The sequence below is a fragment of the Rutilus rutilus genome (genome assembly GCF_951802725.1).
Source record: "Rutilus rutilus genome assembly, chromosome: 23".
In the NCBI taxonomy this organism is placed as follows: domain Eukaryota; kingdom Metazoa; phylum Chordata; class Actinopteri; order Cypriniformes; family Leuciscidae; genus Rutilus; species Rutilus rutilus.
In genome coordinates, this window is record NC_140233.1 from 5,778,453 (window position 1) to 5,794,221 (window position 15,769).

Below are 15,769 nucleotides of genomic sequence, written 5' to 3' on the forward strand. Positions count from 1 at the left end.
TTATAGTGATGTCATAGAACAACCATTTTTGGTTCCCCAAGGAACCTTTCAGTGAACATTCTAAAAATAACTGTTTTTTTTTCTTAGGGTGAAGAACAAATAACTTAAAGAATCTTTTGTCCAATAAAAAGGTTCCATGGATGTTAAAGGTTCTTCATGGAACCCATTGATGCCAATAAAGAACCTTTGAGCAGATATCTATTTTTACATTGACATAAATGGCCTTTTTTAGTGAGACTAGTGGACAACTTTAAATGAACGCATAAAGCAGGGTGTTTATTATGCACCTGCCGTCATGACGACTAGGTGTGTGTGTGTCTCCGGGGGTGTGCGTCTCGGAGTAAATGTGCACACAGTCTGCCTCTGTGCCGAGTCGGGTGTGTCTGGAAAAAGGGGGCGTGTGCTCGATCCGGTCTGACACGCACATAAAAGAGGCTTTTGAGCTTTTGGGAAAACAAGAAAGAAAGTACGAGAGGGCAACATGCAGAAGAGGGCAGAGAGATCCTTCCTACACTGAATTACATTGATCATTTCAGAGGCTCAAACACTTAAAGGACGTTTGACTAATGGTTTATTGTAATGAAGTCGAGAGAGAGAAACAGGGACAGTGTTTTTAACAGGTGATTGATGAGTTTTGGAAGCTGTTAACGTACTGGACAGTAATACTAACATAATAAATCTCAAGGACGATTTCACCCCAAATTATTAAATACCATTTCTAAACTTCTAAAAATTTACTTTAATGACATAAGATTTTTTTTTCCCCATATTGGGTAAAACATCAATGAAAATCATGCTGCCAGGAGAAAATGTTTTTTGTTTTATTTTAAGTAAAAAAATAAATAAATACAGTTAAAAAAAATATATCATTATTTTTTCATTACAGTAAAGGAGAATAAAATAATTTAAAATCAATCGCTTTGCTTCAGAAGGCCTTTATTAAGCCCCATGGATTACTTTTATGATGGATGGATGGATGCACTTTTTTGGGCTTCAAAATCTAAGTTGCTATTCACTCCCATTATAAAGCTGGGAAGAGCCAGGATATTTTCTAATATAACCCCGATTGTGTTTGGCTGAAAGAAGAAAGTCATATACACCTAGGATGGCTTGAGGGCGAGTAAATCGGATCATTTTAATTTTTGGGTGAACTAACCCTTTAATAAAAAGAAAATAGCATTAAAGTCACAGTGCAAAATATTTTAATGGCCTTACAAATAAACCAAATTTTCTTTATGCAAAATATAATTTTTTATGTCTCTCTTTAGATTTGGGGGTGAAAAATGACTTGGACATGTTCTTTATAGGATTTGTGCAATTCATCTGCATTTGTGCACCTGAGACTTACGTAAGAGGCACAGCATGTTTTTGTGTGTTCTGCACTCTGGCAATGACCCATGGGATGACACTTAGTCCTGCCTAGAGAGCTCAAACACACACACACACACACACACACACACACACAAACCTGATGCTCTTGCAAAGTTTCACATTTCTGTTCGCATATATGCGATGAGCCATGCCTTTAAATCTGTTCTTGTGGTTTGGTTTTACTGTGTCGTGTCCTCGGTTTAACTTCCCTTCCCATCAGCCCCCTGCAAACCAGCACATGCAAAAAAAATCTCCCATCTATCACCAGATTCATGCAATGCAAATGAGCAGGAGCGCTTCAAACCCCCACACACTTATCACACCATCACCTGATAAAAGAGCGAAAGACATTGTTTGTTAGGATTGACTGGCTCTGTCAAGTCAAGTCAGATTATTTATATAGTGCTTTATACAATACAGATTGTTTCAAAGCTGAATCACAGTAATAAACAGGATAATTAACAGAATCGATCATGCAAACTTCATCAAATATGACACAAATTTATATTTTGATGTAAAGCAGCACTAAAAAGACAATGGTCATTGTGGAAAATTTCACAGTTATTTACACAGAAACGGCAAGTAGCATTGCATTAAATGTGAAATTTTGAAGTAGAAAGACTGAAATAGTATTTTTACTGTAAAACACACTCCAATGCAACTTTGAAAAATCATATTTTACAGCGTGTGTAAAATCCATCAGTTACGAAACGAGTTCAATTCAATAAGCAGCTCTACAGAAGACAATCATAGGGAATGTTGTGGTAAAGTTCTCTCAAAGTTATGAACAAACGTTCTTTTAGTAATCTGTTCGAAAATATCTGACCTTTAATAATGTTTTCAAAAAGTTAGCACAAAAACATTATTTAAACATTGCTCATGGAATGTTTTTACTCGAAACGTTTAACTGGACGTTCATCTAACGTTGTTTCGGAAGGTTCAGAGAACATTCCAAAGTAACATTCCGATAATTTTTAAAGAATGATGAAATGGAATGTTCGCATAACCCTTTAAAACTTTAAATAAACTGGACGTTTTGAATGTTCAGCAATTACATTTTCATAACTTAATGGGAACAGATCATTTTTGTTAGCTGGGATAGTGTCATTATTCAGCTCAAGTCAGTTTGGTTCAATAAATTGGTCAATCGTCAGCTGTGAAGCAGCTCTGAAGAAGACAATAGTGTCATTATTCAGCTCAGTTCAGTTGAAGTATTGTCCTCATCCGATTTGATCTGATGCTCAGGGCAGCATTACGACTCCTACACTCCTGTAAACAGTAATGTAATACGTTAAATCGGTTTCTTCTCTCATTTGCCTTTACCTTCTGTCCGTTTTCCTTTCTATTGGATTTTTTTTTGATGGTTGGGATCTTTGCCTGTGGTAGTTAGAGGTCACTATCTCCATACAACTCAAATTTCCAGTAAGCAACCTCATAGCAAAAACCCAAAACACATTTGCAACCGCAAAGCGACGCCCTTGTGGTTTCATATATCAGCGTTTACTGTGCATGTTAGAATGGTGCTTTGAAACTGTAAGCGCAGAGGACGCCGTGTGTGTGTTTGGACATTTTAGGTGTGTCTCTTGCTGTCCATGTGTAACAGATGGCGTTCCCTGAATTGTGTCCAGATGGGACACTGTATCCGATTGGCACGGCAGCATCACGACAGGTGACACTTGGAGCTGCAGAGGGGTTGTGTGTGTGAGACAGGTTTGGTCATGATGGTTACAGTTTATTTGGACTGTTCCTGTTTGCTTGACACAAGACTGTATTTGCAACCTAGAGTACACTGAAAAAAATGATTCATTGAATTTTTTTTTTTTAATTATCGTAAGTGGTTGCACACAATTGATTTTAGCTACATTTAAACAGATGCATTAAGTTGAACTAAAATTTATTCAATCATTTGTGTGCAACCACTTACGAATTAAAAAAAAAATTAAATTCAACGAATCATTTTTTTCAGTGTATTTTACCTCTGTGATTGAATTTATGAGGGGAAATGGGATATTCAACTGTTGGCTAGGACTTGATTTTATCCATCAGGAATGGGTGGAAAGTTTCTCTATAGGTGGTTGAAACATAAAAGGGCTTGTTGAGGTAAAAAACAACAACAAAAAAACGTTTAATTATCTTATTTCCAATTGCATTAAATTTATCAAAAGTGACAGTAAATATATTTTATGTTACAAAGACTTCTATTTCAAACAAATACTGTTCTTTTGAACTTTCTATTCATTAAAGAATCCTGACAACATGTATTGCAGTTTCCACAAAAATATTAAGCAGCACAATCAGAAATAATCAGAAATGTAGACTGGAGTAATGATGCTGAAAATTCAGCTTTGATCACAGGAATAAATTAGTTTTTGATAAATATAATCAAATATTTGCAAATAATAACAGAAAACAGTTATTTGTACATTTTAAAAATATTTCACTGTTTTTACTGTATTTTTGATCAAATAAATGCAGCCTTGGTGAGCAGAAGATACTTTTTTTTTTTTTTTTTACTTAAACTGAATGGTAGAGTATATAAAACAAATTAGTGTTGTTCTGTTAATGGGATAGTTCATAAGAGACAATATCTTCATTATGTCGTTCCAAAGCTATTTGGCTTTTTGAAATGTGATATTTTGAAATATGTCTCTGTTTGTTTTGTTCATACAGTTAAATGAAATGGAGTCCAAACAGAGTCAAACAGAGAAAGACAGTTGTGTATATTGTGAAAGAGAGACAGGTGAGAGACACGCAGAGGTGAGAGACGCTGAGTGACAGAGAGGTGAGACAGATAGCGTTACTAGACCTCCAGCAGTCACCTTAGGACATCGGTTTGCCTGATGGGGTGTGTGTGTGTGTGTGTGTGTGTGTGTGTGTGTGTGTGTGTGAGCGCAAATATGTTTGTGTTTGAGGGTCAAAGGTTTCCAGCGTAGAGATTTTCAACTGAAGGCCATCTTTTCATCCTGTTTAAACTGAAGTTTATATGTTGTAAACCTTAGTGTAAATACTGTCAGGAGAAGAAATGTGACAGACCTGAAGTCTACAAGAAATAACTTTATTACCCAGAGCAAAAGGAAAATACTGCTCAAAAGTTGTTCTTTCATAGTTAAGGAGTTTCAAGTAACTTTTTTCTTAGATGTTTCTCCTGAAATTCCTTAATAATAATAGTGACAAAAGTAAAAAAAAAAAAAAGTTTGCACAGTTAAAGCACCAAGAACAAAAACTATAAAAAAACTATAACTGTATTAATGTCAGTGGATGATATCGTTCAGTTTATTATATGCAGTTTTGTCGCATGTCACTTTAAATGCTCGAGCTCTCTAAAGCAGGATTGATTCTGATTGGCTGTCAATGTTTTTATCGTTCATCAGCTGAAAAAAAAATCGCTTTGAAAGTCCAACGAAATCATTCCTCTGTGCCGTTATCGTTATAGTTGTGGTGTGAACTTTGCTATTCTTTAATATTTAGATTGATTTTTATAACTATTTTTATCGTTATAGTTATCGTTCTTAGTGTGAACTTTGCTATTATTTAATATTTATATTGATTTTTCTAACTATTTTTATCGTTATAATTATCGTTCTTAGTGTGAACTTTGCTATTCTTTAATATTTAGATCGATTTTTATAACTATTTTTATCGTTATAGTTATCGATCTTAGTGTGAACAGGCCTTTAACGCACATTGCTATGAAATGAATGTAGATAGCAGCAGTTCATATTCAGATCTCCAACTTTTATGGCAGGCTTTGGTATCTGAGCACAGTTTGAGACACTTCTGAGACCTTAACTTAATCTTTTTCTCAGGTGTAAAATGTAGCCGAAAGCCTAAACCTCCATTTAAGTTTAGTCTAGCAGATACAGTCAAGATAGTAAAGAGATCGACATTGGTGTTTTTCTTTGGTGGCGCTCCAGTTACCAGAAAAGTCGATCGACGAGGTTCATCTCAGGTAAACTGCAGGTGTGAGTTTAATTGCGAGACCCTACAATTATCGCGGACCCAGAATCCCTCTCGGCTGCGAGAGGCTGGAGTCGGTCCCGTGCAGCGTTTAGATCTCGCTGGTTTGTGAGCTGTCGACATGCTGTGAAGCGTTTGGAGTAAATGTCAGACATGAATAACACATGCACGCAGCTCGACTTACACAAAGATGCAAACCGTCGACTCTCTCCATCCAACAGGAAGAGAGGAAAGAGTGTGAAGAAGACTTCCTGGAGAGATGGAGAGAGAGATAAACGGAGGATGGGCTGTGAGAGAATGTACCTCAGATATGTGATCCCGTGAAGCAGCTGATAAGAACATGTGCTCATTTAGAGGTAATGATTAGCTCTGGTCATTTAACCCCAGAGACTCGCGCAGGGCGATGACCCTCTCTCACACTATCTCTCAATTCAGTTTCAGTGCAATGGGCTTTATTGGCACGCCAAAATTTGTGTTTGTTTTGCTTGGCTGTGTCATTCTGGTGCAAAAAAAAGTGAACATCAAATCAAATATTATTTTATATGATAAAATAGCGGATCAAAAGTGTCAGGAAAAAACATTTATATAATATTACATAAGATTTCCATCTCAAATAAATGCTGTTCTTTTGAACTTTCTATTCATCAAACAATCCTGAAAGAAAACGTATCACGGTTTCCACAAAAATATGAAGCAGCAAAACTGTTTTCAACATTCATAATTATCAGAAATGTTTTTTGAGCAGCAAATCAGCATATTAGAGTGATTTCTGAAGGATCATGTGACACTGAAGACTGGATTATTCTTAATTTAAAGAATAATAGAAAATCAAATAATCTTTTACAAATAAAAATAGCTATTATAATTAAGTAATTAAGTCTAAGGGCCCTATTTTAACGATCTGAAATGCAAGTGTCAAAGCGCAAAGTGCAAGTAACTTTGTGGGCGGGTCTTGGCGCTGTTGCTATTTTCCTGGCGGGATAAATGACTCTTGCGCCTGGCGCAAATCTAAAAGGGGTTGGTCTGAAGTAGCTTCATTATTCATAGGTGTGGTTTGGGCGTAACGTGAAATAAACCAATCAGAGCGACATCTCACATTCCCTTTAAGAGCAGGCGCGTTTGTTCTAAAGCGGATTCCTATTATAACGGCGGATTTGCCAGGCGCACGCCAGGAGCGGTTCAAGGCCGAGGAGACCGGCGTTCTCGTCAGGGAGGTTGGGGATGGAGAAACCCACCCAAATTAACTTCGGTTAAACTGAGGCGTATGATAATTTGGGTAAATGTGTCAGCTAGATGTATGCTTTTATAATAAAATGTCTATCTATCTATCTATCTATCTATATCTATTGAAACACAAAACCGTCAGTCAGATGCAGAATTGTGTAAATGAATAATCATCACTAGACAATAATGCAATAATGTTGCTTGCAAAAAACTGTACATTTAAATGGATCTATCTATCTATCTATCTATCTATCTATCTATCTATCTATCTATCTATCTATCTATCTATCTATCTATCTATCTATCTGTGTCTGTCCTATCTATCTATCTGTGTCTGTCCTATCTATCTATCTATCTATCTATCTATCTATCTATCTATCTATCTATCTATCTATCTATCTATCTATCTATCTATCTATCTATCTATCTATCTATCTATCTATCTATCTATCTGTGTCTGTCCTATCTATCTATCTATCTATCTATCTATCTATCTATCTATCTATCTATCTATCTATCTATCTATCTATCTATCTATCTATCTATCTATCTATCTATCTATCTATCTATCTATCTATCTATCTATCTATCTATCTGTGTCTGTCCTATCTATCTATCTATCAATCTATCTATCTGTGTCTGTCCTATATCTATCTATCTATCTATCTATCTATCTATCTATCTATCTATCTATCTATCTATCTATCTATCTATCTATCTATCTATCTATCTATCTATCTATCTATCTATCTATCTATCTATCTATCTATCTATCTATCTGTGTCTGTCCTATCTATCTATCTATCAATCTATCTATCTGTGTCTGTCCTATCTATCTATCTATCTATCTATCTATCTATCTATCTATCTATCTATCTATCTATCTATCTATCTATCTATCTATCTATCTATCTATCTATCTATCTATCTATCTATCTGTGTCTGTCCTATCTATCTATCTATCTATCTATCTATCTATCTATCTATCTATCTATCTATCTATCTATCTATCTATCTATCTATCTATCTATCTATCTATCTATCTATCTATCTATCTATCTATCTATCGTAATAATGTATGATTTGCAAAAATGATAACTGCTGCGTCTGTGTGTAGATGAGAGAATCAAAGTGTATGCGCGTTGTGCACACGCTACATTGATTAAGGCCAAGCATGCGCCCTTAAAATAGCATATGAATAGCAACGCGCCACTGACTTTAAATTGTTTTTTTTTTCGGTCAGTGGCGCAATTGTTTTCTAAACCTGTAAAATAGCATGAGGGAACGTTTGCGCCGGAACACGCCTCCTCTTTGCGCTGAACCGCCCCGAGGAGCGCAAGTGTATTTCTTAGTTAACCGACGTGCGTCTGTGGAGGGAAAAGTCCGCTGTGCGCGGGTGCAAAATAGGAATGATACATGCGTCGGTGTACAAAGTCAATTGCGCTGGGTGCAAGATAGGGCCCTAAATGTGCCAATAATGGTAATATTTTCCCCCATACAGTGATTCATTCATATTTCCAATTAGGGCTGAACGATACATCGAATTTTCATCGTCATCGCGATATGAACTCGCGCGATGAACACATCGCAACAGACAGCCTGACATGATGAATAATGCCTGGTTCAGATTACAAGATTTTTGTGTCTGTTATGATAGTCACTGTGTCAGATTACACGATTTTGACTCCTAAAATCTTGTCATGTCGTGGACAAGAAACATGTCAGACTACAAGTTGCTTTCCGACCAGTCATCGCGTGCCGTCACATGCACACATTCACTCGCAAACATTCACTCGCACGCACACACACACACACACACACACACACACACACACACACACACACACACACACACACACACACAGCACTCTCTCACTGGCGCACACACACATTCACTGTTGCTCGCACTCTCGCGTAGGTTGTCGCCCACTATGACACACTTCATAGATACGAGATGAAACGATCGAATCTTGCGTCCCGACGCCCGTTGTAGTTTACGAATCCCCACGACGCCCTACGTCAAACGGATCGTGTCAAAATCGCGCTAAAATCATGTAATCTGAACCAGGCAGGTAATAAACGCTTGACCTATCACGCAAAGAATCTAAAGCACTAAGACATGGGAACAGTATAGCTAACATTCACATTTGAATATTTATCGCAAGTCATATCGTCATCGCAATATTAAACAGTGTTACCGCACATCGCAGCTTTTCCTCATATCGTGCAGCCCTATTTCCAATATCACATTTGATCGGCTTATCTGAACGAATCAACCAGTGAGAGAGACAAACCCTCAAAAACATTCAGTCACCATGACATCACGTCCTTTTTCTGTAACTATTTTAAACACACCATAACTTTGTTATCATTATTCTTACAGCGAACTACAACTCGTAACTAGAACACCATAAACATAGTCCTGAACCAAAACATCTTTTCAAGAGAGAATCGCACCTTTGATTATGCGCTTTAACCTTGAAACTAAACTTAATATGTCTGTTAAATGCCTTTTAAACCCTAACTGAGTCATTTACTGTAGTCTTCAAGTGTTGCCTAAGACCCCGATCTTATCATGTTTGTCCTCTAGATGTCAGAAGAGATCTCAAGAATGTCTCAAAGAGATACCGAAGTTTGCAATGAAAAGCAATAAAAGAGCAACATATGGGCACTGCAATTTGAGTACGACTTGATCCGTTCTAAAGCAAGCATGAAGTCGAGTGTTTCGTGCAACATGCAGCAACATGCACACTGAACTGATTTATAGGACCGCTGTAAAACAAACAGCGATATGATATTGAAGTCATTGACAGAGGGGAGGAAGGGTTTACATGTGTTACATGGCCTGACCTTTGACCTCGCATAAAAGAGGAGGGCGAAACACGATTCCAGCCTGTCAGAACATTTCCTGTCAGTAAGTCCATCAGTTCGAGCATTACAGCTGGAGTTTTTAACACAATGGAGATGTTTAATGCAGATTTGTAGACAGAAAGTTGAATTTGAATTCACTGGTTTGAAAGGTAAGAGTGAGACTTTTTTATTCCTGTATCTCATATGATTTTGACTCATAAACAAGCATTGTATCGCTAACTGTGTTGATGCGTTTCACAATTATAATGCAAATGCTGGTGTTTCATCAGTTTTTCTGTCCGTGTACATGAAACGTCTCGCTTAAGTGACCTAAGACGCTCCTTACACCAAAATGTGGCACTATTCAGGTTAGAGTGTGTTTGTCTGCACATACAAACTCATACTAGTATTTATATCCGTTGTCTGTCAAAAAATGACTTTGCATACGAGGAACTCAAGATAGCGTGTTTTTCCTATGGGTCTTATTTGCATCTCTATTTCTTTCAGAACAACGAAAGAAGTACTCAAACTCGAATGTCATCATGCAAGAGACATCGCAGTACCATGTGCAGGTGAGCGAGATGCTAAACTCTTTTAATTCTGCTTCTTCTCCCCAAAGCTTGCTGATTAACTAAACCTTACCACTGAGAGTTTGGTTTAATATTTAACATGATTCAACCGATGACTTGATATCGTAATAAAGCAATCAGGTCACTTGATCAGATTTGTCATGGCAGTGTTAACCTCCATCTGAGCTGTTGTCAACCGAGATAACGCAATCTGAAATCTGCATTATACAATGGCTAGTTCTGATTCAGGAATTTGATTGGTCGAAATGCACTGATGCCTTGTATGCACCTGCAACCTGAAAGAACCTCAGCAGAACAAGTGCTTAATTTCCGCAAACGCTAATAAAATGTCACCTTGGTCCAAGCTCTGACTCGAGACCTTCTGTTGAACTTTGTTCTGATCTAGATGCATTATTTTCCTTGGTCTATTTTCTTCACTTTCACCCTTCACTCATTGGCCATATTGTCTCTCTTATCTCTTTTTCCTGCTCTCATATATGCATATTGTTGATAAAACGTACACGCCAGCAGCAGTCATATCAGGCCTTGAATGCTTAAACACTCCTGTTATATGAGAAGCGTCATGATCTGAGTTTAGGCTCTTAAGGCTTCTTTTCTTTTCTTTTCTTTTCTTTTCTTTTCTTTTCTTTTTTACCAGATTCACAGTATTTCTTTCTACAAAACTCAAATAGACGTTTTTTTTTTTAATTCATTCTAATTTTGCTTTATTAATGAAATTTTTTTTTTTTTTTTAGATTATTACAAAATTGGCTAAAGGAGCAAAAGGATCTTAGAAGGTCTTTAAAGTGGTGTTCATGATAAGATCTTTTTTTAATCTGAAGAAAATGTCTGTGTAGAGGAACTCACTGCCAAGATGATTTGATGATTGGGATTTGCACATCCCAAATGTATACCATTGGGGATGTGCAATATGTATACCATTGGGGACGTGCAGTATGGTAACTGTAAACAATAACGGTTGTAATTTTTTAAACTGCCAATGTAAGGTGTTAATGTGCCTACTATATACGTACATGTCTAATGTATATGAGAACATGTTTTGTGAGAGGATGTGTTGAGAGACGTTTATTCTTTGTATTTTGTATTTTGTGTTGTCTTTGTAAAAACTGCGGAATGGACAGAGTCCAAAACAAATTTCCCTTTGGGGACAAAAAAGTATATCTTAATCTTAAGATGCTGATGTGTTTTTAGGTTGCTAGGGTGTTTGAGTGGTTTGAGGCCACTGCTAGGGTTGCTAGGGTGATTGAGTGGTTTTAGTCCGCTGCAAGGGGGTTACTAGGGTGATTGAGTGGTTTTAGGCCACTGCTAGGAGGTTGCTAGGGTGATTGAGTGGTTTTAGGCCACTGCTAGGGGGTTGCTAGGGTGATTGAGTGGTTTTATGCCAATTATAGGTGGTTGCTAGGGTGTTTGAGTGGCTTTAGGCCACTGCTAGGGGGTTGTTAGGGTGATTGAGTGGTTTTAGTCCGCTGCAAGGGGGTTACTAGGGTGATTGAGTGGTTTTAGGCCACTGCTAGGAGGTTGCTAGGGTGATTGAGTGGTTTTAGGCCACTGCTAGGGAGTTACTAGGGTGATTGAGTGGTTTGAGGTCATTGTTAGCTGGTTGCTAGGGTGTTTGAGTGGCTTTAGGCCACTGCTAGGGGGTTGTTAGGGTGATTGAGTGGTTTTATGCCAATTATAGGTGGTTGCTAGGGTGTTTGAGTGGTTTATTATCCTAGCTGGATGCTAGGGTGTTTGAGTGTTTTGAGGTCATTGATAGCTGGTTGCTAGGGTGTTTGAGTGGTTTTAGTCCGCTGCAAGGGGGTTACTAGGGTGATTGAGTGGTTTTAGGCCACTGCTAGGAGGTTGCTAGGGTGATTGAGTGGTTTTAGGCCACTGCTAGGGGGTTGCTAGGGTGATTGAGTGGTTTTATGCCAATTATAGGTGGATCCTAGCTGGATGCTAGGGTGTTTGAGTGTTTTGAGGTCATTGATAGCTGGTTGCTAGGGTGTTTGAGTGGTTTTAGTCCGCTGCAAGGGGGTTACTAGGGTGATTGAGTGGTTTTAGGCCACTGCTAGGAGGTTGTTAGGGTGATTGAGTGGTTTTAGTCCGCTGCAAGGGGGTTACTAGGGTGATTGAGTGGTTTTAGGCCACTGCTAGGAGGTTGCTAGGGTGATTGAGTGGTTTTAGGCCACTGCTAGGGAGTTACTAGGGTGATTGAGTGGTTTGAGGTCATTGATAGCTGGTTGCTAGGATGTTTGAGTGGTTTATTATCCTAGCTGGATGCTAGGGTGTTTGAGTGTTTTGAGGTCATTGATAGCTGGTTGCTAGGGTGTTTGAGTGGCTTTAGGCCACTGCTAGGGGGTTGCTAGGGTGATTGAGTGGTTTTATGCCAATTATAGGTGGTTGCTAGGGTGTTTGAGTGGTTTAGGTCATTGATAGCTGGATGCTAGGGGGTTTGAGTGGTTTGAGGTCCTTGATAGCTGTTTGCTAGGGTGTTTGAGTGGCTTTAGGCCACTGCTAGGGGGTTGCTAGTGTGTTTGAGTTGTTTAAGGTCATTGATAGCTGGTTGGTAGGGTGTTGGGTTTAAGGGATTGATAGCTAGTTAATAGGTTTAAAAGCAGTTTTCAGGCCACTGCTGGGGGTTGTTAGGGTTCTTGAGTGGTTTTAGGCCACTTCTAGGGGGTTGCTAAGGATTTTGAGTGGTTTAGGTCATTGATAGCTAGTTGCTAGGGTGTTTGAGTGGCTTTAGGCTAGAGGTCGACCGATTCATCGGTTTTGCCGATATATTGGTACCGATGGTTGATTGGTGGAACTATCGTTATCGGTAAAAATCCACACCGATAGTTTTTCCGGGTTGCGTCCGTTACTGGATCATTATACGGAGAGCGTTGACACTTCAGATGCACATTTAAAACACAGACAGCGAAATGGTATGAATACAGAACACTAAAGTACATATTGCCATGTCATTAATAAAGTAATTAATTTGTGACTAAATGCTGACTTAGCAGAGAAAGAACAGAAGTATGTTTGCCGTCAAGTCTGAGAGGAATGACATTAGTAGTGGCAACCTCAAGGGGTTAAAGCAATGTGACAAAAACACACGCAAACCTGACCCAAATGTTTTATGTCGCAATTGTTACCGTCTATTTGCATTAGCTTATATCCAGCTGGTCACTTTTATGCATTCATTAGCCGGCGAGGTTAAATATTTAAAGCTAGTGACGTGATTGCTTTCTCAACGTTGATATGTTCATGCAGCCGACAGAAACATAAACAAATCAGAAACGCATTAGATTTCAGTTATTGTTTATATCACTACAATACATATTGTCATCAATACAGATAATCATCAAGTGTTCTGTAATAGAAGCAAATAAAGTGAGAGACTATACATGTAAAATAGGTCTACATTTATGTAATTTTAATGCTCTGGCCTTTGCAGATATTTAAAGGGATACTCCACATAAAAATGAAAATTCTGTCATCATATACTCACCCTCATGTTGTTTCAAACCTGTATGAATTTCTTTCTTCTGCTGAACAGAAAGGAAGATATTTAGAAGAATGTCAGTAACCAGACAGTTTCTGGTCTCATTGGCTTCCATAGTATATATTTTTTTCCAACTATGGAAGTCAATGAGACCAGAAACTGTCTGGTTACTGACATTCTTCTAAATATCTTCCTTTCTGTTCAGCAGAAGAAAGAAATTCATACAGGTTTGAAACAACATGAGGGTGAGTATATGATGACAGAATTTTCATTTTAAAGTGGAGTATCCCTTTAAATATGGCCATCTTCTTTAAGCATGATTCATATGAAATGGTAACACTTTACAATAAGATTACAATTTTAGCATTAACTAAGGTTAATAAATGTTGTAGAAATATTATTAATTGTTAGTTTGTTAATTTCAACATTTACTAATACATTTTAAATTGAGTTTTAATTTTATCAGTTATTACCTAAGTTAATGTACTATGAACTAACATGAATGATCAAGGTACAATTGTATTGCTCAGATATTATCACATGCAGTAAAAACGTATATTGCATAATGCATATAGTTCATGAAAGCTAGCTAATACATCCTTGTTAACAAATGGGACTTTACATAGGCTATGTTTCTAGGTTATAGCTAAAGAAACACACATTTGACCTGTAAAATTTTAATGTTTAAATTATTTTCTGTAGAACTTCTAATTTTAATATATTCATATTTATATATTTATTTCATTAAGCACATTTCAGTTCAGCACTGTTTTACTTGGAGTGTTATGTTTGTTTTTTAATCCCAATATCCATTAAAAAAAATTATTGGTTAAATAATCGGTTATCGGCATGTACAGTCAAACCTAAGTATCGGTATCGGTAAAATCCACTATCGGTCGACCTCTACTTTAGGCCACTGCTAGGGGGTTGATAGTGTGTTTGAGTGATTTTAGGTCATTGATAGCTGGTTGGTAGGGTGTTGGGTTTAAGGGATTGATAGCTAGTTAGGTTTATAAGTTAGGTTAATAAGTTTAAAAGGTGTTTTTAGGCCACGTCTGGGGGTTGTTAGGGTTCTTAGTAGTTCTAGGTGGTTGCTAGGGTGAATTAATGTATGAGTTTTTTTTTATTTATTTTTTTTAGAAAACTATCTATGTTCTGGCACTTTAAAAACCCAGAAATCAAATAATTTATCTGAAGGACCTACAATGAAACATTAAAAACACTGACCTACCATCTCGTAAACAGATTATATTCGTGCAAATATCTCAAAGCAAGCAAATGTACGTTAAACTTCCCTTTGTGTAGTTTGTTGGTTGGATTACGTCCTGTTAAAGTCAGATGTGACAATAAACATGTTTGTGGTTGGATGGTCTGGCTAATCCACAGCAGCCATGCTGAGATCTCCTTCCCTTATGTAACCGGTGACAAGACTTAATCTGCTAATGAATCATGCATGAAGCTTTGAATAATTTGTTATTTTTGATGGGTAGGGATCACTGTTTGTCACATAGTATTGTGACATGTAAACACAGACACACACACACACACACACACACACACACACACACACACACACACACACACACACACACACACACACACACACACACACACACACACACACAGGTGTGGTTAAAGTGCTGAAGTGTATATATAAATATTATAAGGTGTGTGCTAACATTACTCACTCTATTAAAATAACAATTCATTCCTTCAAGATGCTGACACAGAGACACGCCCAATGACAATATGTAGGTATGTTTTAGACAATCAGGACATTCATCTGGTTATCTACTACCGAAAATAAATAATAAGATCTCTTTAATATCTCAGTTTAATATCTCCTAAACTACAATGGAATTAAATGGAGAGCAGCTCAAATTTGTTTAGTTTTTGTAGTTTGCACAGGGAAAAAACACAAGAAATACAGTTTACAAACCCAATCCAAATCACATATATGTGTGCTTTGAAATCTAAATGGTCAGAACAAATGTCAAATAGTTTTTTGCATTATTTGGGATGCAAAACATATTTAAAAGTGTGCCTTAATGGTGCCTTTAATTGTCCAATTGCACAAATTTTTGCTCTTTCTATCTTATAGTTATATGACATTTAATGTATAGAGAATATTGGATACATTTTGCACATTTTATACAACATTTATAGGCATGAATGTTTAAAAAAGAAAGAAAAAAAGTTGCTTATATTCCCCGGGGTGGCTCGCCAAAATTTTCTTTTGTCTCTCAATTGTTGTATGAGAATTCAAAATAGTCCATTATCCAGATCAGATGTAATGAATCAAATT

At 37.3% G+C, this 15,769-nt stretch overlaps 1 protein-coding gene across 2 annotated transcripts in view; it reads left to right on the top strand.

Annotated features, from left to right (window-relative positions):
* Positions 1–15,769, top strand: part of eps8l2 (EPS8 signaling adaptor L2) — a 47,733-nt gene that overhangs the window by 16,629 nt on the left and 15,335 nt on the right. For both annotated transcript variants that reach the window (XM_084396424.1, XM_084396423.1), the window contains one exon: positions 9,910–9,974. In XM_084396424.1, coding sequence (XP_084252550.1) covers positions 9,910–9,974 — 65 coding nt within the window. The remainder of the gene's footprint in view (positions 1–9,909; positions 9,975–15,769) is intronic.